Genomic DNA, 17,770 nt, shown 5'->3' on the forward strand with positions numbered 1-17,770 from the left:
TCTGCTGCTGCTGCCGCTGCTGCTCTCACCGTCAGCGCTGGCTGATTGAGCTTGACAACCCCTCTTTTAAAAGCCGCCCTTGCTCTCTTGTCCTAAGCTCCTTGCACCGTTATTCTAGCTCCTATTGTCTTGGCCCTCCCCCTCTCTCCCCTCGCCCCACACCTTTCCCATTTGTCCCTTCAGCCTCCTCTACTCCTCCCCTAGATGCCCAGCTCCTGGGCAGGGGCACTTACCCCCTCCCAGGGTCCCGATGCTGTGGGGGTGAGGTGGGGAGCGAGGCGGGGGGCCGGGTGTCAGTGTGCCTCTCTCTGTCCCGCTCCAGGTTATGGGCTCGCGCAGGAAGAGCTTCTCTCGCCGGCCTCCATGCAGTACAGCCTGCCCTCCCCGTTGGGTGCTGAGCCTTACTGGCAAGAGGTCTCCAGTCTGGACTGTGCACCCATTGCCACCACAGAAGAAGACACCCTGATGGAGATGTCTGATGTGCAGGTGTGGCCCTCAGGCAACAGTCCCTCCTTGGTGCCTGTGGAGGACTCCTCGCTGGAGTGCAGCAATGCTGACGATTCAGAAGGTCTGCTGGGGCTACCGTATGGAAGTCTGGGTCGGCCGGCCAGTCAGGCCAGCGCAGCCAGCGGAGGGGGTGTTGTGCTGAGTGGCTCCATTGAGCTACCCGAAGACGATTCAGAGATGGGCGTTGACTCGCTCAGCACGACCACGCCAGCCTCGCTTGGGGGCACCATCGCTGGGATCAATCTTAACGGGCTGAACAATGGTCAGGGGTCAGAGGCAAGTTCAGAGGCATCAGCAGTCACAAGCACGACTGGTGGTGACGGAGCTGGAGGAGGAGGAGGAGGAGGAGGGGGAGGAGGAGGAGGAGGAGGAGGAGAAGGCGGGACGGGCTCAGAGGAAGGGCTTTCTCTTGTTGCAGGACAGCAAAGGGTGTATGCTCGGTTGAGTGAGTCACCTGGTCTGAGCTGTGTTGCAGATCGGAATGGAGACAGGTGAGTCCGACCTCTGTTCGCCTCTCAGGTGCTGCAAAGTCACAGCAAAACTATGAATCCCATTTTACTTGCATGTCAATAAAAGTAGACAAGTTGATCACTTGGAACCTATGAAAGCTGTTTGATTGTCTTTGCAGTGAGCATGTTTAATGTACGCACCACCTCCTCATTGATCCACTGATGTCCTTTCAGGTCAGGTAATGGTGGAAACGGAGGTGGTGGAGGCTCTTTCCTTTCCTACCTGCAGGAACAGACAGGCCCAGGGTGGATCCCTGTCACTGACCCTACTCAGGCCTGGGTGGGCAACCAGCCTAAGTCCAGGCAGGCCATGGAAACCATGATGTCATCAGTACGTAACGCTGTGGACGACCAGTCCCGCGTGTCCCAAGAGGCCTTGCTTCAGCCTGTGAGGGACATGGGCCACTCTGAGATCTTGAGGGGGCACTTCAGAGGTACCCAGCCATTCGAGAAGGGTTTGGGCTTTCCACACCGGGTACCAGAGCTGAGGGCCTGGGACGATGTACGTCTGAAGGGCCAGGTGAGTAGGACTCATCCTCTGGAAACCATGAATGTCTGTACAGCATTTCAGGGCTGTTCATCCAATATTCAAGATACTCCAGTCTGGACCAAATCACATATCATCCTTATTACCACAGCAACAACTTGGCTTATAACCACTGTGATTTGCGTTATATTAACCTAATTTCAACTGTACAAGATGCTACAGTCAACCATAGATTCAACCTGCCTTCTGCAGAAAAATGTTGCGAAGTACAGTGAGCAAAGTAAAGCTAAAGTAAAGTCAAACATTTCAATTGCTGCCAGTATTCTCTGCTGATTTGGCAGATATGATCCAGTACAGCAGATTCACCACCATGATGATCAGACACAAGCAGAAAACTGGTGTTATTTGTTTTAGTTTCCTCTAGAAATGACACCTAGAATTCCTGGACTGGCTGTATGTTATGCACACTAGACCCTAGAATCACACAGGACACACAAACACACAACCGCAAGCACACACAGGGTCTACGGCCCAAGATGGGCACAAACAGCGTGTCTCGCCAAAATTAGAAAGCGTTCTCACTCTTCCTCTCATGTTACATGATCCCCCACCACAGCCATTCCCACATGGTCACTTTCTGGCACAACACAGACGCATCACACTGTAACGGACAATCTCAGCTACAAAATAGTGCGAAAGCAAAAATAGAGTGCTGCATTTAGGGCCGTTGTGCGCTTGATACTGTACGTGGCTCATACTGGTGATTAAAGAGCCAATCCAGGCTTTGTTTAGAGGCAGTATGTGCCGCATAATTAGGTCTGCATAGTGTTTTTGAAGAAACGTGCCCGCTAGGTTGTGTGGATCTTAAGGAATTACAAATATTTTGTAGCTAGAGTAGTATGTTTCCCAGTGTACGTACCACAGCACACAGAGCCACACTGGAGTAGCTGGAGGTATTTAAAGTCCACAGATCACATGATCAGAAAGTGAGAGAGGTGGGAACAGAAGCCACCCAAGGTTGGATTTGATGTCTTTGACTGGAGACACTTGACAGGGGGAAGGAGACGGAAGACAGAGCAGGGGAAAGAGGGCCCACTGCCCCAGCTAATGGAGGACAGATATGAACTGAAAGACACAACACCAGTTTGACTAACCCAGTGACAAAAGGAAAAGGGCTGCAGCTGTTACCTTCTCTCTTTGCTGGGAGAAGCGCTGCAACGAAAGAAGCAGGAGTCACTGAAGGCTGAGGGACTGAAGCCGCAGTCGTGCATTTGCCGTGTGCAGACTGTGCTGATTTGCTGGGGATCAACGTGGGGCGATGTGGGCCCTGGTGACCGAGCTCCTCTTCAGCTTCGTGCTGCTGGCTTTCCTGGTGATCAGCTGCCAGAATGTCCTCCACATAGCCAGTGGCTCGGTGAGGTCTGTGCTCACCTACATACACACTCAGCTGGACCACGAGCTCGGGGAGGTCGAGGGAGTAGCTGACGAAGAGGAGAACGTCACCACCAGAGTGGTCCGCCGCAGAGTCATTCTCAAGGTACAAAGAGAGGGAGTAGAGGAGAGTCGAGAAGAGATGTGGACAGAGGATTCGCTGCTAGTGTTTGGCGATCGGTTTAAGAATGCAGTCTATGAATGATACAGGATAGGTTTGTGGTAGTAAGGGTAAATGATTTATGAGATTTGAGTGGACTGAGAGTGACAAGAGTGGCAATAAGGGCTAACCAAGGATGCTGTGGACACAAAGAAATGTTGTATACATGTTGGGCAATAACAAAAACCTAAATCTATATCATGATAACAGTGAATTCTCCTTTAATAAGTGAAAACACCGTCAAATTACTTTGAGAATGTGGCTAAATTTATCTCCTGCTGTTACGGATGTAAATAGATTGTCTTCAGCTTAACAGATCTGAACTCCAATTCTTTTTAAGAGGTCTCTCTCTGTGGCATTTTGTTCCTGCTGTATCTCCAACTCCCTCAATACCAAAACACTTTAGCGCTGCAAATGTTGGAGTTTCATTCACAACCTTCCCTCGGTCTTTGCTCGGTTGTCCCACTGCAGGCATTTCTTTGAACTTATAAATAGCCGTGCACACACGCTGCAGATTATTAGGGGGTATGAAAGTATTGTCACGAGCCTCATGAAATGCAATTAAAAGTGTCGCTAAGAAACATTGGTGCGAACAGTGGATCCCTGTGAACTGTGGCTTCACTCGCTCCAACAAACAAACCTCTAACCCCCTCACCCATCTGTTGCTCATCTCCATGTTTCCAGCTGATGGAGGGATTTATGGCATGCAAACAATCACACTGCAGCGACGGTTATTTTGATATGCTTTAGTTTAAAAAGAACCTAAGGATACAAATGGTTGTGTCTCTGCAGGGCGATGAGGTTGAAGACCTTCCTGGGGAGCAAGTGAGCGAGGAGCAGTTCACGGATGAACATGGAAACATTGTCACAAAAAAGGTCAGCCATTTTCAAAATGTGTTGAAATAGGATTGTTTAAACTGCAGTAGATGTGTTGTTTTCCTGACACAAAACTCACTCAGCATCTCCCCTCAGATTGATTATTAAACTAATAATCATGACAAAGTTCTTCCATCACACTATGGATATATATTTTGTTTTTGTTATTTTTAAATACAATGAGTTATTTCTCCATAAACAACTCTTCATATTACACCAGCTCAGTCTTTTCACCACCTTTTCCGCACCTTATCCACCACCTTACCTACCACTCTCTCCCACCCTCCTGTGTTGTTGTGTACATGTGTGTATGTGATAGATTGTGCGTAAGGTGGTGCGCAGAGGGAAGGGTTCAGGTGAGGAGGGGGTTCAGGAGGTGAGCGTGGAGAGTTCTCTGCAGGACGCCAACGAGCTGGAGGTTGATGCTGAGCAGTTCATGAGCTACGCCATCTTGGGTCGGGACAGCAGCAAGGTGGGCTTCTGATCTGCAGGCAGCTCTCGGTCTCACCTGAGGCTCCCTTTGTTAGCTGTAGGGTGTGCAGGGAGCCCTTAGAGCCGCAAATGGACTGAATGATATCAGAGGTTACATCTGAACGCCGTCTCACCAGGCCCTGTTGTTTAAATTGTAACTAGTGAATCAGGGACACTGTGCTGCAGCAGGCTTGAAATTCTCACCTCATTGTGGATTCTCTGACAGTCCTCATGTAGCTGCATTAACACAGTCTGTGGTCCTATGAATTTTTAAAGCCCTGTGTCATTGTGTGTCAGACATAAATCTCTACAGAAGACAGAGAGACGAGGTGTTGGGTTAATTGCTTGATTGTTGACTTTCTGTAACATTAATCTCCTCCTAAATATTCCTGTCTAATGTTCATCTTTTGCATGTAAGAGGAACAAATGAGTCCACTCTGCTCTGCTGCCGGTGCTCACAGTCCATCACTCATTCAGGGTTCCATCGTTTTAGTCATCACTAAGCCACACCCACAGCTCATGTGTTTGTTTCTTAATGACTGAATGAACTGACCGTGGTTCCTTGCAGTGGTTCTATTTTCCATTCTCTCCCCCATCGGTTACCTCACTGAGTTACTCTTCTGTCTTTTTGTCTTCATTAAAGTTTGTAGTCCTTCAACTGTGACTGTGTGCCTTATCACTGAAACCAACACGAGCCTCTGAATCAGAGCTGGGTCAAATATTATTTACAGTCATTGGGGGTCCAACACACCAGATGATTAAGACCAGTGGGCTGTCCATGAAAAAAAAAGATCTGATTGTGTGAAATATCTTGAAATTGGTGTATTGTCTTATGTCCATGAATTTGGAGCTGTTACAAAAATGTCTTTGCGAATATTATTTGACGCTACTCTGAACCGCAATTACAGTGTCTTACCTGTCTTTCCAACTGCCAGCCATCACTTCTGTCCTTGCTCGACTGTTTATACATAATTTCTTTCTTTTTCCTCTCTCCTCACTTATTTGTCTCTCACATTTCTGTTACATCTCCCGTGTTGTTTTCCCTGTTTGTCTGTCCTCTCTCTCTCCTTGTGGCGCTGTTTGCTTCCTCTGCGGGTCTATTTCTGTTTTTTCTTTTCTCATATTTCTCTGCCTCTGTCCCTTTCTCCTTTATTTACTCTCCCCTTACTAATATTCCCTCAACCTTTCATTCTGCTCCTGTCATCCCACCTCTTCTCAATCCTCGCACCTCTTCTGCCGTCAACCCTCCCTTCCTTCCTTCCTTCCTTCCTTCCCTCCCCTCCCCCGATGTAGCCCGATACTGTGGATGTGAAGAAAGGTGCTCAGATAGTGAAATGTGCCAGTCTGCGGAGAGTTAAGCAGTGAGGCAGACTGAGTGCTGCGTCCCCGCAGGTACGGGACTGACCCACAGCGCCTCGTGGGCTAGACCATTTAATCCAGTCTCTCTGGATTAAATGCATCTGAATGTACCTTTAATTCAATACTAATGATATGTAACGTGATGCTGGCACAGCAAAAATGAATCTTCAGTTTAACTAATAGTTCAAATATAAATGATGCACAAAAAATGAGATGAATTGAATCTTTTTTTGTCTAGATAGTACAAAAGATGTGATAACTGTATCGTCTGGAAATCCCAAGTGTTAAAAAAAACAGCCTGCTAACTCATGAGAAATGTCTTTCTAGTACAGAACTGATTTTGATTTGGATACTTTCAGTTAGTTTTAATGCAGTTTTATATGGCGTAAGAAGACATATCCATAGAAACCTGAGGTGAATGCTCCAGTAATTTCTTTTTGCCTCTTGAGCTTTACACGAAACATAATAGCTTTGCAGCCTGAATAAATAATAGAAATTGCGGCAGCTCGCCTCCTGGCCAATGCTTTGTCATGTTTACATCAGAGTGTGGACTTCTATTTGCGAATAACTAAATGTAACGGGCAATTATTTTTTCCTAAAACAAATTATTCTAATCATTTTTCTACAATTTATAATTTATCGTCAAGAAAAATAATGTATCCCAGAAACAGGACACAAATATAATTCCATACGTTTGATGTAAATAGATCATTATTGTTGCAATAAATGATGTCAGGTCAGTTGTTTTCTTCGTCGTGCATGTCGTGAGAGGCTGTAAAAAGGTTGGCACAATGTGCACTCAGCAAAGCAAAGGTCCAAGAAGGATCTTATGAAATGACAGCTCTCAAGGTCAATGCTGCAAGGCCAGTTGTCCAGAGAATTGGAGCATGTGTGTGTGTGTGTGTGTGTGAGAGAGAGACTTGCCCTTTCTAACGTAAAGGCCGTGACATTCCTGAGATTACTGGTATTTCAAGTGACTCATTGCTGAATGTTAAACCACTTTTGCCAACCATTTTTTGCTTAAACGCTTTTGCAAAACTAACGTGTTGTAGAGTGACACAATGCCTGTTTTGTTTTTGTTTTTTTAAAGAAGGGGTCAACACTAATAAAGGGAATGCTGCACTGGGTCTAGAACAGTAATGTTAGTAGGTAAAAGTGAAGAAAATACAAAATCAGATGCTCTTCAAGGATAGGGATGAAAAAATACTGCTTCATTTCTTATTAGTGCAAGTCCTTAGTCTTGTTGGCAATCCAAGGAGTGATGGTAAATATAGAAATGTTTTACAAATGCATGAAAAAAGCAGAGAACAAACCATGTTGGTTGTGTTAATATATTTAAAGCAAGAGTGCCTCGGACACGCTTTGGACTGCTGACCAGCACTAAGGACATCCATTAATAAGAAATGAGACACTCATTATTATTTCATCTTAAAAGAAAAGGGCAGTTTGGGTGATATATGAAGATCGGTTGAAGGGAATTTCAAAGATGAAGCTATTTTACTGGCAGTATTTAGCAGCTTAAACATCTCCGACTCAAAACTACTCACATTTGCATTGACTTGTTCCTGCCTGCATGCCACCTGTTCTGTGCAGTATGGACACAAATGCGTTTCTCGCCCTAAATCAGCACATTCCTCCTTCTTCTCCACAGAGTTCTCCGCAGGATTCAACCCCTTCACCAAAACCATCCTACATGGACACATGACCAGCAGCAGCTGACAGGAGGAAGACCACACATTAAAAAAGGCAGACCGATGGAAACGAACGGCAACAGACACCGACTCAATGACAACCACAGTGGCTATGCCGACTATCAGCACGCACCAGAAGAAAAAGGATACGGATTTACTTGTAGTTTTTATTACCTTTTTTTTTTTTTAAAGAAACCGTGGAAAAAAAAAACATCTACTACTAGGCTAGAAGCATGATTTCGTATAAAAACAAAAAAAAAACCAAACACAGACAAAAAAAAAAAACTAAACAAACAAAAAAAAACTAGCAACCAAAACGTGCTTCCTGTTATCTGTATCAGCATGAGTGACTGCTGCCGCATGGCCTGTCTTTAACTACAAATACTGAGGGAATATAGGGGTGGGTAAAAGGGGGAGGGATGGGGAGGAGACACATCTGTGTGGGACAGGCATGCAGTGTAGGCTTTGGTCAACCACCACTGGCCCATTTTCTAAACCAACGGGGAAAAGTTTATCAGTCAAAACTTAAGAAAAAGAGAGACTAAAATACTGAGAATTACGTCGTCTCTAGGCAACAGGTTATTCCCCCTCCTCCACGCCACACTCTTCCAGCTAAGAGCATCACAAACTAGTTTTGAAACCTGTCCCAGTGCTCTCTAAGTCCAGTAAAGCTACTATTATCACCCAAGGATATCAGTGTTGTACATAATATTGTATGCACTAAAATGCTCTATACGTGACTGTGTGTTACGTGTGTTGTTTATGTTATAAGATCCCTATGCGATGCCACTGATGCTGCTGTTTCAGGTACATAAGAAATTCCTCCCTGTTTTCCTTGTTTGGTTCATTTCGGTCAGAAGCTATATATTATTCTATATATCTTGAGATCTTTGTGGGTACAAGAACATACAAATGTCGTGTCGCTCTGCCTGTTTTAAACGTCGGATTTACGTGTGTCCGGTTGTTTGTTTCTTTGTGCTTTTCACGTGCTCTCATCCTTTGCTTTTGACATGTCAAACTGTAGAGGGAAGACACACTGTAAGTCATTTACTGTACCGTGGGGGTTTCTGAGCTTTGGGAGGCAGGTTTTTTTTTCTGCAGCGAACCTGCCTCCCCGACCTTCTCTCAGAGTGGTTTGCCTTGCGGAGAAGGTGACAATGAGATATTTGACAGAGTGACAGATTATCACGAGCGATCGACCTTCTCTACCATCCCACTTCTCCGCCTTTTTCTTGTCCCCCCCCCCGCTGTGCTGTATCCTCATGAGGTTTGTGTTAATAAGATGTCTCTCTCCGCCCTCAATCTTTCCCTCATCACCCAACCTCCGCCTCCTCACCTCTTCACCTCTGCAGTCGGCCTCTCAGAGTAGATGTAGCAGTCCTGTCCACCTCCAGCAAGGCGGTCAGGATCCCACCTTCAGCTCGTAGCTGCGTCTGTTTGACCTCATCATGCAGTATATGATACCACCACACGAGGTGCACTTATAGACCATCTCACCACCACCACCACCACCACCACCACCACCACCTGAAGATGTCACTTGCTGAGGGTAAAGTAGCTGAAATGCTGGTAATAATGTAGCACTGGTTTTGACTGGGTAAAAGATGACGTTGGAGAAAGGAAAGTGTCGTGTCGAGGGTCGAGGATGTGTTGAGCTTTGATGTTTGTCTCCTTGGCGGTTCTTAGGAGTGTAGCAAAGACAGTCGGTCACCAATCACTGTGATGAGAAACTGTAATACTGACCCGTAACTGTGAGCCTGACCCTTCCCGAAGCATGTCTCTTGTTTCACTCCTCTTCTTTGGCGTTATGTCTCTTTTTTTTTTTCATGATTTACTGTCTTAATTGTTCTTTAGAAGAAGCAATAACTGCTTACAAAAAGGAAAGGATTGTATGTGTGCGAGTGTGTGTGTATGTGTGTGTGTGTGTGTGTGTGTGTGTGTGTGTGTGTGTGTGTGAAACAGATGAGGGAGGATTTTAGGATCATAGTTTCTGTTGTTCCTAAGCCTGGGCTTTCAATCACAGCTTTAGACTCCTCCTCACTCTACTCAGAAATGATGTCAGCACATAAGTATCCCACATTTTATCACTTTGCCTCTCTAGAATAGAAAATGATTGGTATTTTGGTATGACTTCGTACCAGCCATCCCATCTGCAAAGTGCCCGCTGTTTGTTTTTTGTTACTCATCTGGGGAATGTAGGTGTGTTCAGCCAGTTTTGAAACCTTAATGACATTCATATGCACCTTGAAAGAAATCCTGCTGTTGTGCGTTTGAGTGTGTGTATGTGTGTGTGTGTGCGTGACAGAGATTTTAATATTCAGTCCTGGATATTGGGACATGTCAAAGTTGTGATAATATCACAGAAAGTAATATTGCAAATGGAACAAAGATTATATGTGTAATTCTAAATCACATATTTTTTAAAGTTGATTTACCTCAATACGCGTGCCATCTCACATTATATCAATTACCTACATGCATTTCTTTCAAACGTTGCGTCAGACATTGAATGCTTTATTCTAGAAAAATATGTAAGTCACAAAACCGTTGCAATAAGCACCCATCAATAAGTGTTTAGTTTGGCTTCACGGCCAGAGATGATGAATGTAAAGTCTTGGTATACTGTGAGTCTTGTTATGAAGTAGTCATCTGTGTTGGCTCTGTACTTCAGTAGATAGTAGGGTGTTCACGCTGTTGTTTCAACTCAGTATCTGCTGTTGATTATAATACATATGACTTCATTCGCATTTCATCACAAACATACACAGAGGAGAGTTTTAAAGAGCGAAGCCTCAAATTGGTTTTTTGACATTTTAACAAATATCCCTTCATCTGATATTTTTTCTTTTATTTTCTTGCTTAATAACCACAAAAAAAGTTAGATGTCAATAAAACCTACACAGCAGTGTGAGCAGCACCCCTCCCAGTGTATCATAGGGTTTGCTCTCTATGGGCTCATATTATGGTATGCTCGGGCCATTTATAAATCCACTGCTGATGTCAGGGTTAGAGCGAGGGGGGATCTGATGAAAAAATAATAAGAGGGAGCACTTTGACGTCAGATGGAATTATGGGGACGCTTGGTGGCTTCGATGGCTAGTCTTTCAAGATGACAAGCATTTTTCCTCAACACAGCCCACCCCTGATCTTTTTCTGCCCTCTAACCAAATATGAGACTGAGCCGATTCTCCGGCTTCCACATGGTGACAGTTTGGACGTGTTTAGAAAGGAGTCCAACTAAGTGCAAGCAGACGGAGTAGTGGTTACATCAGAAAACCGAACACTGGAGAGTCCTGCACTGAGGGACTACTGAGACGATGCCATGCACCAAGTTCATGCAAAAATATTAACTGTTGCAAAAACTAGAGAACACATGTATATTCCTTTAGAATGGATTGAAGACATTATTAACGCAATAGCATATTACTCAATACTAAGGAATGCAACTGCGCACATGCACAGAAAATGTTTTTAACATAAAAGGCTATATATATATGAAATATATGAAAATATATATAAATATATATATTTACTTAGAATGCTATGCACCCTTACTTGTCAACTGGGATTCTAGTTATGTTATGGATGTACTTTTAGCATCATACAGCTGTAGCTACCAAGAGACTGTTGAGTTCTGGGTAATGCCTGCAACCTGGGGATAAATAGGGGTCTTGTGGGTATTTTAACTTGTTTTGTTTGCTTTTTTATTGTTATGGAGAGTCAAACATGGATTTAAAATATACATGTAAAAGCCTTTTAATCCAATCAAATCCGAGGACATCTATTGACAATTTACTCTGTACACCAGCTCAACATTTACAAAATTAATAAAGAAATGAAATGTCTTTGTGTATAGTGTGTATGCTTTTGTGTGAGGCACTTAATCCATCTGCACCCAACTGCTGAGGATCACCACAGACATGCTGCATGGCAACTGAAAGGCCTGTTCATGTGCATACTGCTGAGCATCTAGTGAAGATGATTGGATCCTATTAGACTTTGACAAAGGTGAAAACATATTTTTTTTAATGAAATATAATTGAAAATACATACTATACTGTATGTAATGAGGGACAAATTAAAGCAACAGTGGCTCAACTATATGGACAGTATTTTATCCATTTACAAAAACCGACAGACATTGTATATGTTGCCTGGAGATAAATCAAACACATAGTTCATAGATCACAACTTATATAATAGTATGGATATAAATTCAATATGCTCATGCAGAAATGCTTTAACCCTCTGAAGGTTATTTTTTTCATTTTTCACTACCATATAAACTCCTGCACCTCCATAGAAACAGCACAGCCACGTAAAGAGAACTCAGAAATGTCTTCTTTGCAGTCTGAGAGAGTTAAAATCATTTTTACTTTTTTTTTTTTTTTTAGCTTTCTTTGATAATTTATTTTACAAAAAATAAGGAGTGGAGTCAACACGTGCACCATTTTCCATGGGCCCACATTTTTTTTTACAACCTTTACAAACCAGGTATTTTTCACACTAGAAAGATGTTTCACCACGCAAAATGTATCCTTCAACAACTTACTCGTCTAGTCTGGCTCTGTAAACTGCAGATTGCCACTTGCTGTTGCTTTCTTTTCCACTATGTACACGTTACTGTTTTCAAAATTGGAAAACAACAACAAAAGTTTCTGGGCGAGCAACCTAAATGCAGAAAAAATCCCAATGCCAAAGGTTTGGATGGTTTAACACAGCAGCCCTGGTAGCTTTTTGTTGACGATGTTGCCATTTTAATGGCAGTGCTGGTCTCAAGCGTGCAGATTTTCCCCCAAAAACAATTCCCATGGCACTCTTTTGAGTGAACACTGTTGTTGGAGCCTTTTCTCAGCGTCACCCAAGATGATTGTGACTAATTTAATTAAACAGAAACACGCAGGAGCTTCCCGTGTAGCATGATGATGACGACGAGGTGCAGGCAGACCATTCTACAAGGCACTGTGTCAGTGCTACAACATGATCTGGCTGTGGAGCACTTATTGACAACTTGCTCCTCTGTATGCTGCTTTTCCAGCCATGCTGCATGAAGTATTTTCATCTCAATGTGTTATTTCTTTCTATACTTGCTAACTAACCTGTCATTGCTTCACAGTTGCATTAAAGGGCACAACATGTTTAGGGGTTTTTTGCAGAAAAGGTCACAGCAGAGGGATTGTTTTGGTGACTTTTAAAAAATGAGACATGTAGAATAAAATGAGTTGATGAAATATCACATTTTTAAACTCACATTTTGATTTTTTTTTTTCCCAATGGAACCTAACAGCACTCATGGTTAGTTCAAGGACCGTCGGAAAGTTGACAATACTACGATTCTCTCTGTTTTTTGTACAGTTTCTTGCTCTGATAGTGTCAGAGGGTTAATGTGATCACAACATAAAGATGCTAAACTCTCTGCAGCCTTTGCACAGACGCTCTGTTCCAGCAGAGGGCGGGCTGAGCTCACTTTGTCCACGTTGGGAGTCTTTCCCCTGCAGCCAGTCTGTCTGTCTGTCTGTCTGACTGTTGTTTTGTGTGCGTGTGCAGAGTGAGTGCGAGAGGAGCAACGAGTGCTCAGGTCCTTTTAACAAAGATCCTGGACACCGTTGTGTGTGTGAGAGAGTGCATGTTGTGATGTGACGCATTTAGATACTACCTACCATAATTTGCACTTATGACAAAGAGGTATTTATTTTTATTTATCAGAGAGTAGCCATTCTGTCGAGCCAAACCAGCACCTGGGCAGACGGCGTGGCTTTGTTGTTTTGTGCACAAAAGAAAAGAAAGAAACAACCCAGACTTGGTTTTCTGTTCCATGTTATTTAGTTAGCTAGTTTTAGTTTATTACAGCCGAGTGAAGATGTCCACTGACTGCCAGAAGACAACTGCCAAGGCGATCCCGTCGAGCAGGAGAGTGACCATCAGCGACGCGGAGCACATGCCCCACGACTACTCCACGACTCCCGGAGGGACCCTGTTCAGCACCACTCCGGGCGGTACGTGTTGTCGCTAAACATTACATTTCCTCCTCTGTGCCGTCTAACCACGGCCACTGACGACCAGCACGGTTAACCGACCACGGAGCTGCTTTGTTAGTGTCAAGCTAACTCCATGAGGTCGGCTGCTGTCAGCTGGTAGCTCGGCTAGGCTAGCGGCTAACGCTAGCTAGCAAGTGTTTGCTATTCAAAAAAAAAAAAAGAAATGCATGACTCTGACGCGCTGAAGTAATACGTATCCTGCCTTTTTGTTAGGTTTCTCAGTGAATGGGACGTGTTTAGGGGTTTTTATTGTGGCTTTCATCAGCTAATGTTTGCCTGTCGCTAGCATAGCTACAGTTTAAAGCGGTATGTCTGAGTCACGTGACCAAACCTCTGCTGCGTCCTCTGCAGCTCAAACTGCACCTGTGCTCCAGTCCGCACCAGGTGTTGAGAAAAATCCACACAAACTCCTGTAGAGGTCAGTGTATCTGAAGTTTAATTTCAACCTAAACCTGCTGCAGACATGTTTTAAGTGAGGTTTAAGTTAATTACGGGGTACATTTGTGCCGCTCAGAGCATTTGATCGAAGCCTAAAATGTCAGTTTGTTTACCATGCATCTGTCCTCTAAAGGCAAGTGTGTGATTTCATTTCAGATTGTAGCCTGATAATAGCAACATTTTCAAGTTATTTCCAAGTAAAATATACATAAAATATGTGGCTGTTCTCTCTGCTAAGTAAGATCATCCCACTTTCTTTCTACTCCTTGATCAATATTAATATCACAGTGAGTGCATGCCAGCTATAGAGGTGGTGCTCACACTGTTGACCTTCGTCTGATTTATCATATTCAGCAATAAAGGTGTGACAAAAAATGTTTGCGAACCACTGAGCCCATCCGGTTTAGCCACTTTTAGTTACCAGCTGGCGTTAGACTGGTTTATGTCGTATGTTATTAAGGCTCAGTTTTAATTGTTTTATGATTTAATTTAATAGTAATTGGCTTGGCTGACATTTGAAATGTTCTAGGAGATGAGATACAAGTGTTGGTGAGGTGGGAAAAAAGTTAATCTAATCATAAACTGATAAACTGCTGATAAAAAAAATAAAAAAAACTGACAGAAAATTCAGTCTAAGTTTAGTCTGATGACAACCTATGTTACTATAGCAACAGTGGATAACTGTTCCTACACCTCCCTTTATCCTTAAACGTCTTGAAAAAGCCTTTTATCTTCACACCGTTCCAGTTTTAGTAAATATGTGTGACTGCCACCAGATACCGACAACGGCAGGCCTTGTACCTGCTGCGTTCTCTCCAATGCTGGCTCATACAAAATGTGCAAGTGCCAAGTGTGAAGTAGATCAGCTGCTTAAATGACACACAGAGGACCCAGAGCAGAGGCTGAGTGCATGCTTAATCAATGAGCTCATCCTGTTTTCGAGGGTTTATTACCTGATCAGAACGACAGATAGAAGAAGAATAAAACATTCTGAGCTCTCGCCACTGATGCCGCTTCCTCCTTGTTTCTTTTTTGATGCTGTAAACAAGGTTACTGATTATCTGGTGAGTATAAATTCTAGTCTGATGCACCACCGCAAGACAGACATGTTGTCAGTTTGTTAGGGTGTAAATGCTCACAGGAACAAATGTATTCAGTCTAGTTCCCACCACAGTTTTACTGCAAATTATACTGTATGAATGAAAGCTTATGGATATGCAGCATCACTAATCTGTCATTACAACAAAAACAGAGTGGCATAATGTGATCTGACTGAGATGTTTAAAACAATATTCCTTAACTAGTCAGATTATAAAGGTAGAAGGCCACAAGGTTTAAAAAAAAAATCCTATCTTGTCAAGAATAGGGCTGCAAATAAGGATTATTTTCATCTTTAATTAATCTATCAGTTATTTTCTTTAATTTCTAGATCAAGATTACATCCTCAAAAATCTCTTTCACTCCACAACCCAAACATACTGTAAGAGAGGAGTGATAAAACCCAAAGATTATCAAGTTTAAGAGTCTTGATTTGCATAAAAACCCACCTAAGCTGATTAATTGATCATCAAAACAGTTGCAAATGAATTTAGCAGTTGACAACTAATTGGTTGGTCATTGCAGCTCTACTCAAAAGAAGGTTTGCAGAGTTTAAAAAGTGTACTTGTTTCAAATAATTCACCTGTGGAAGTGAATTCATCATCAAAATTGCAAATCATCAGCTCGCTGCCAAGAATGATGACATCACTAACTATAAATAGCTGCACCGCCACAGTGTATTCGTTCATATTGATTAATTGTATAACGATATGGAAATGTGAGCAGTGGAAGCATTGCAGAACACAATGTGACGGCGCAACAACACATACAATACGATGAATAATTCCTCTGCCCCAGTGCATGCTGGTAATCCATCAGACAAACCGACTCTGCAGACGTTTTATTTAGATGTGCTTGTTCTGACGTAGTAATCAGGTTTTGCAGGTCGAGCTGAATGACGTTCGAGTCGCTGATTGTGAAGTATTATTGAAGGACTTGTTGACAATCGGCTAAGCGTGACGTCGGAGCTCTCTGTCTGATGTCGTCTTCTCTTTTGCCGCCTCTTCACACCAAAGGCACCAGGATCATCTACGACCGGAAGTTCCTGCTGGAGTGTCGCCGCTCTCCGGTGGCCAAGACTCCTCCGCGAGGTCTGCCCAACATTCCAGGGGTGACCAGTCCTCCCTCCAAAGACACCAATGTGAAGACCCATAATGGAGAACTACTGAACAACAACAGCATCACCGCACCGGACAGCAACAACGCTGGTATGTTCACACACTCAGTATTTGGAGTGAAGGATTCAAGTGCTGCATTCAAGTTCAAACGCTGAGAACAAACTCCAGCCCTGATTAGAACCTCTGATAAATGTGCTGCCCTGGTTATGTCACAATCAAACCGTCATGCTCAGTGATGATAGAAGACAGTTCGAGGTTCAAACACAAGACACAAGAGCGCCGATTAGTTTCTCTTCATGCTTCAGTCTGAGGTTGTTCCTGTCAGCTGATTTCTGTTGAAACGGTTCGTTATTTAGCAACAACCAGGCGGTCAGTGGCCGTTAACATCATTTTCACTTGGGAAGTTGCCATAATGGTTGTAGGGAGCATTTAACATGCAGAGTCAGAGAAAAATGTTAATTTAAGAGTTGATGTTTGTCTCACAAGACATTCTACATCCATTTCATCAGCCCTTGAAACTCTTTTCATAGCATTTTTTCTGTCATCATTTTTCTGCTAAAGAAGGTGATGTCCCCATTTTTAATTCTTCATTTCCCTTCTTTCTTAGAGCATCTGTTCGCAGTAGGTTAGTCACTGCTGTATGTTATTTACCAGCTAATTCCTAAAGTCTCCCTGAAATATTCCAGTCAAGCGTTACCTGGTAAAGCTGTACGTAAAGCGTTTCAATGCTCTGTTGTACATTAAATCTGTTTTTGTCTTTCAAGGCGAAGACGCACAGTTCGAAATGGACATCTAGGTGAAACCAGTGTTAAGATGGTGTGAAGAGAGGCTCAGGAGCACCTTCAGTTTTCCCATCATCCATTCCACGAAGACGGAGGTTCTCCTTCAGTGTCTCGTCATTCTAATGTCCGTCTTAGTCATTCTCATTTGGTTGTTTTGCCCAGAACAAATATGTAATGAAGTTTTTTCTGTCTGCCTCAAGGCTTAAATTTGATTTCTGTGTGACAAAGTGTGCCTTCCTGTAGTGGCTAAAATCAACACTGAGAAGTACTTAACACCGACAATGCCTCGTCGCTCAGTAATGAGAGAAATTAATGAAAATGAAGATCTAATTTTCTGAATATAAAACCATTCCAGAACGGTTTGTCACTTGATGTGCTTTTTTCCCCCCACACACATTTCCTGACTCCTCTCTTCAGACGTTGCCTTGAAATGTTCAAGATACTGTATATTTTGTCGGTCGTGCTCTTACGATGGAGTTCTTCACATGAAGTGTAATACAAGGAATGTAAAACTGAATTTTTTGATGACATTTTGAAACAGATTTTCTCACGGTTTGTAGGGTGACAAAACGCATTAAAGCAAACACCAATGAAACTAAAGTTTTCTCTTTGTCATGTTTTTTTTCCCCCCCCACTATGAGTGAGTTCTGTGAAGTCAGTGGGCTGTATTTTGTATCAGCCCTTTAATTGCTCATGCTCACTGGTTGAAAAACTATTTCTTTCTTTCTTCTTCTAAAAGAGCAAACACCCAGATACATCTGAAACCAGAAGTTTACATGCACTCTACAAAAAGATACATAACCTT

At 43.2% G+C, this 17,770-nt stretch overlaps 2 protein-coding genes across 2 annotated transcripts in view; both read left to right on the top strand.

Annotated features, from left to right (window-relative positions):
* Positions 1-11,336, top strand: part of LOC103374899 (ankyrin-1-like) — a 44,377-nt gene extending 33,041 nt beyond the window's left edge. The window contains exons 40-47 of the mRNA XM_008305053.1: positions 323-769; positions 983-998; positions 1,191-1,536; positions 2,798-3,040; positions 3,887-3,970; positions 4,290-4,442; positions 5,735-5,833; positions 7,452-11,336. Of these exons, the coding sequence (XP_008303275.1) occupies positions 323-769; positions 983-998; positions 1,191-1,536; positions 2,798-3,040; positions 3,887-3,970; positions 4,290-4,442; positions 5,735-5,806 (1,361 nt within the window). The 3' untranslated portion in view covers positions 5,807-5,833; positions 7,452-11,336. The remainder of the gene's footprint in view (positions 1-322; positions 770-982; positions 999-1,190; positions 1,537-2,797; positions 3,041-3,886; positions 3,971-4,289; positions 4,443-5,734; positions 5,834-7,451) is intronic.
* Positions 11,337-12,997: 1,661 nt separating this feature from the next.
* On the top strand, positions 12,998-17,565 carry eif4ebp1 (eukaryotic translation initiation factor 4E binding protein 1). Its single transcript, XM_008305051.1, has 3 exons — positions 12,998-13,487; positions 16,082-16,273; positions 16,948-17,565. The coding sequence occupies exons 1-3, from the start codon at positions 13,352-13,354 to the stop codon at positions 16,977-16,979; spliced, it is 360 nt and encodes a 119-aa protein (XP_008303273.1). The 5' UTR covers positions 12,998-13,351; the 3' UTR covers positions 16,980-17,565.
* The last annotated feature ends 205 nt before the right edge of the window (positions 17,566-17,770 follow it).

Source organism: Stegastes partitus, unplaced genomic scaffold (assembly GCF_000690725.1).
Source record: "Stegastes partitus isolate 25-593 unplaced genomic scaffold, Stegastes_partitus-1.0.2 Scaffold2391, whole genome shotgun sequence".
NCBI lineage: Eukaryota > Metazoa > Chordata > Actinopteri > Pomacentridae > Stegastes > Stegastes partitus.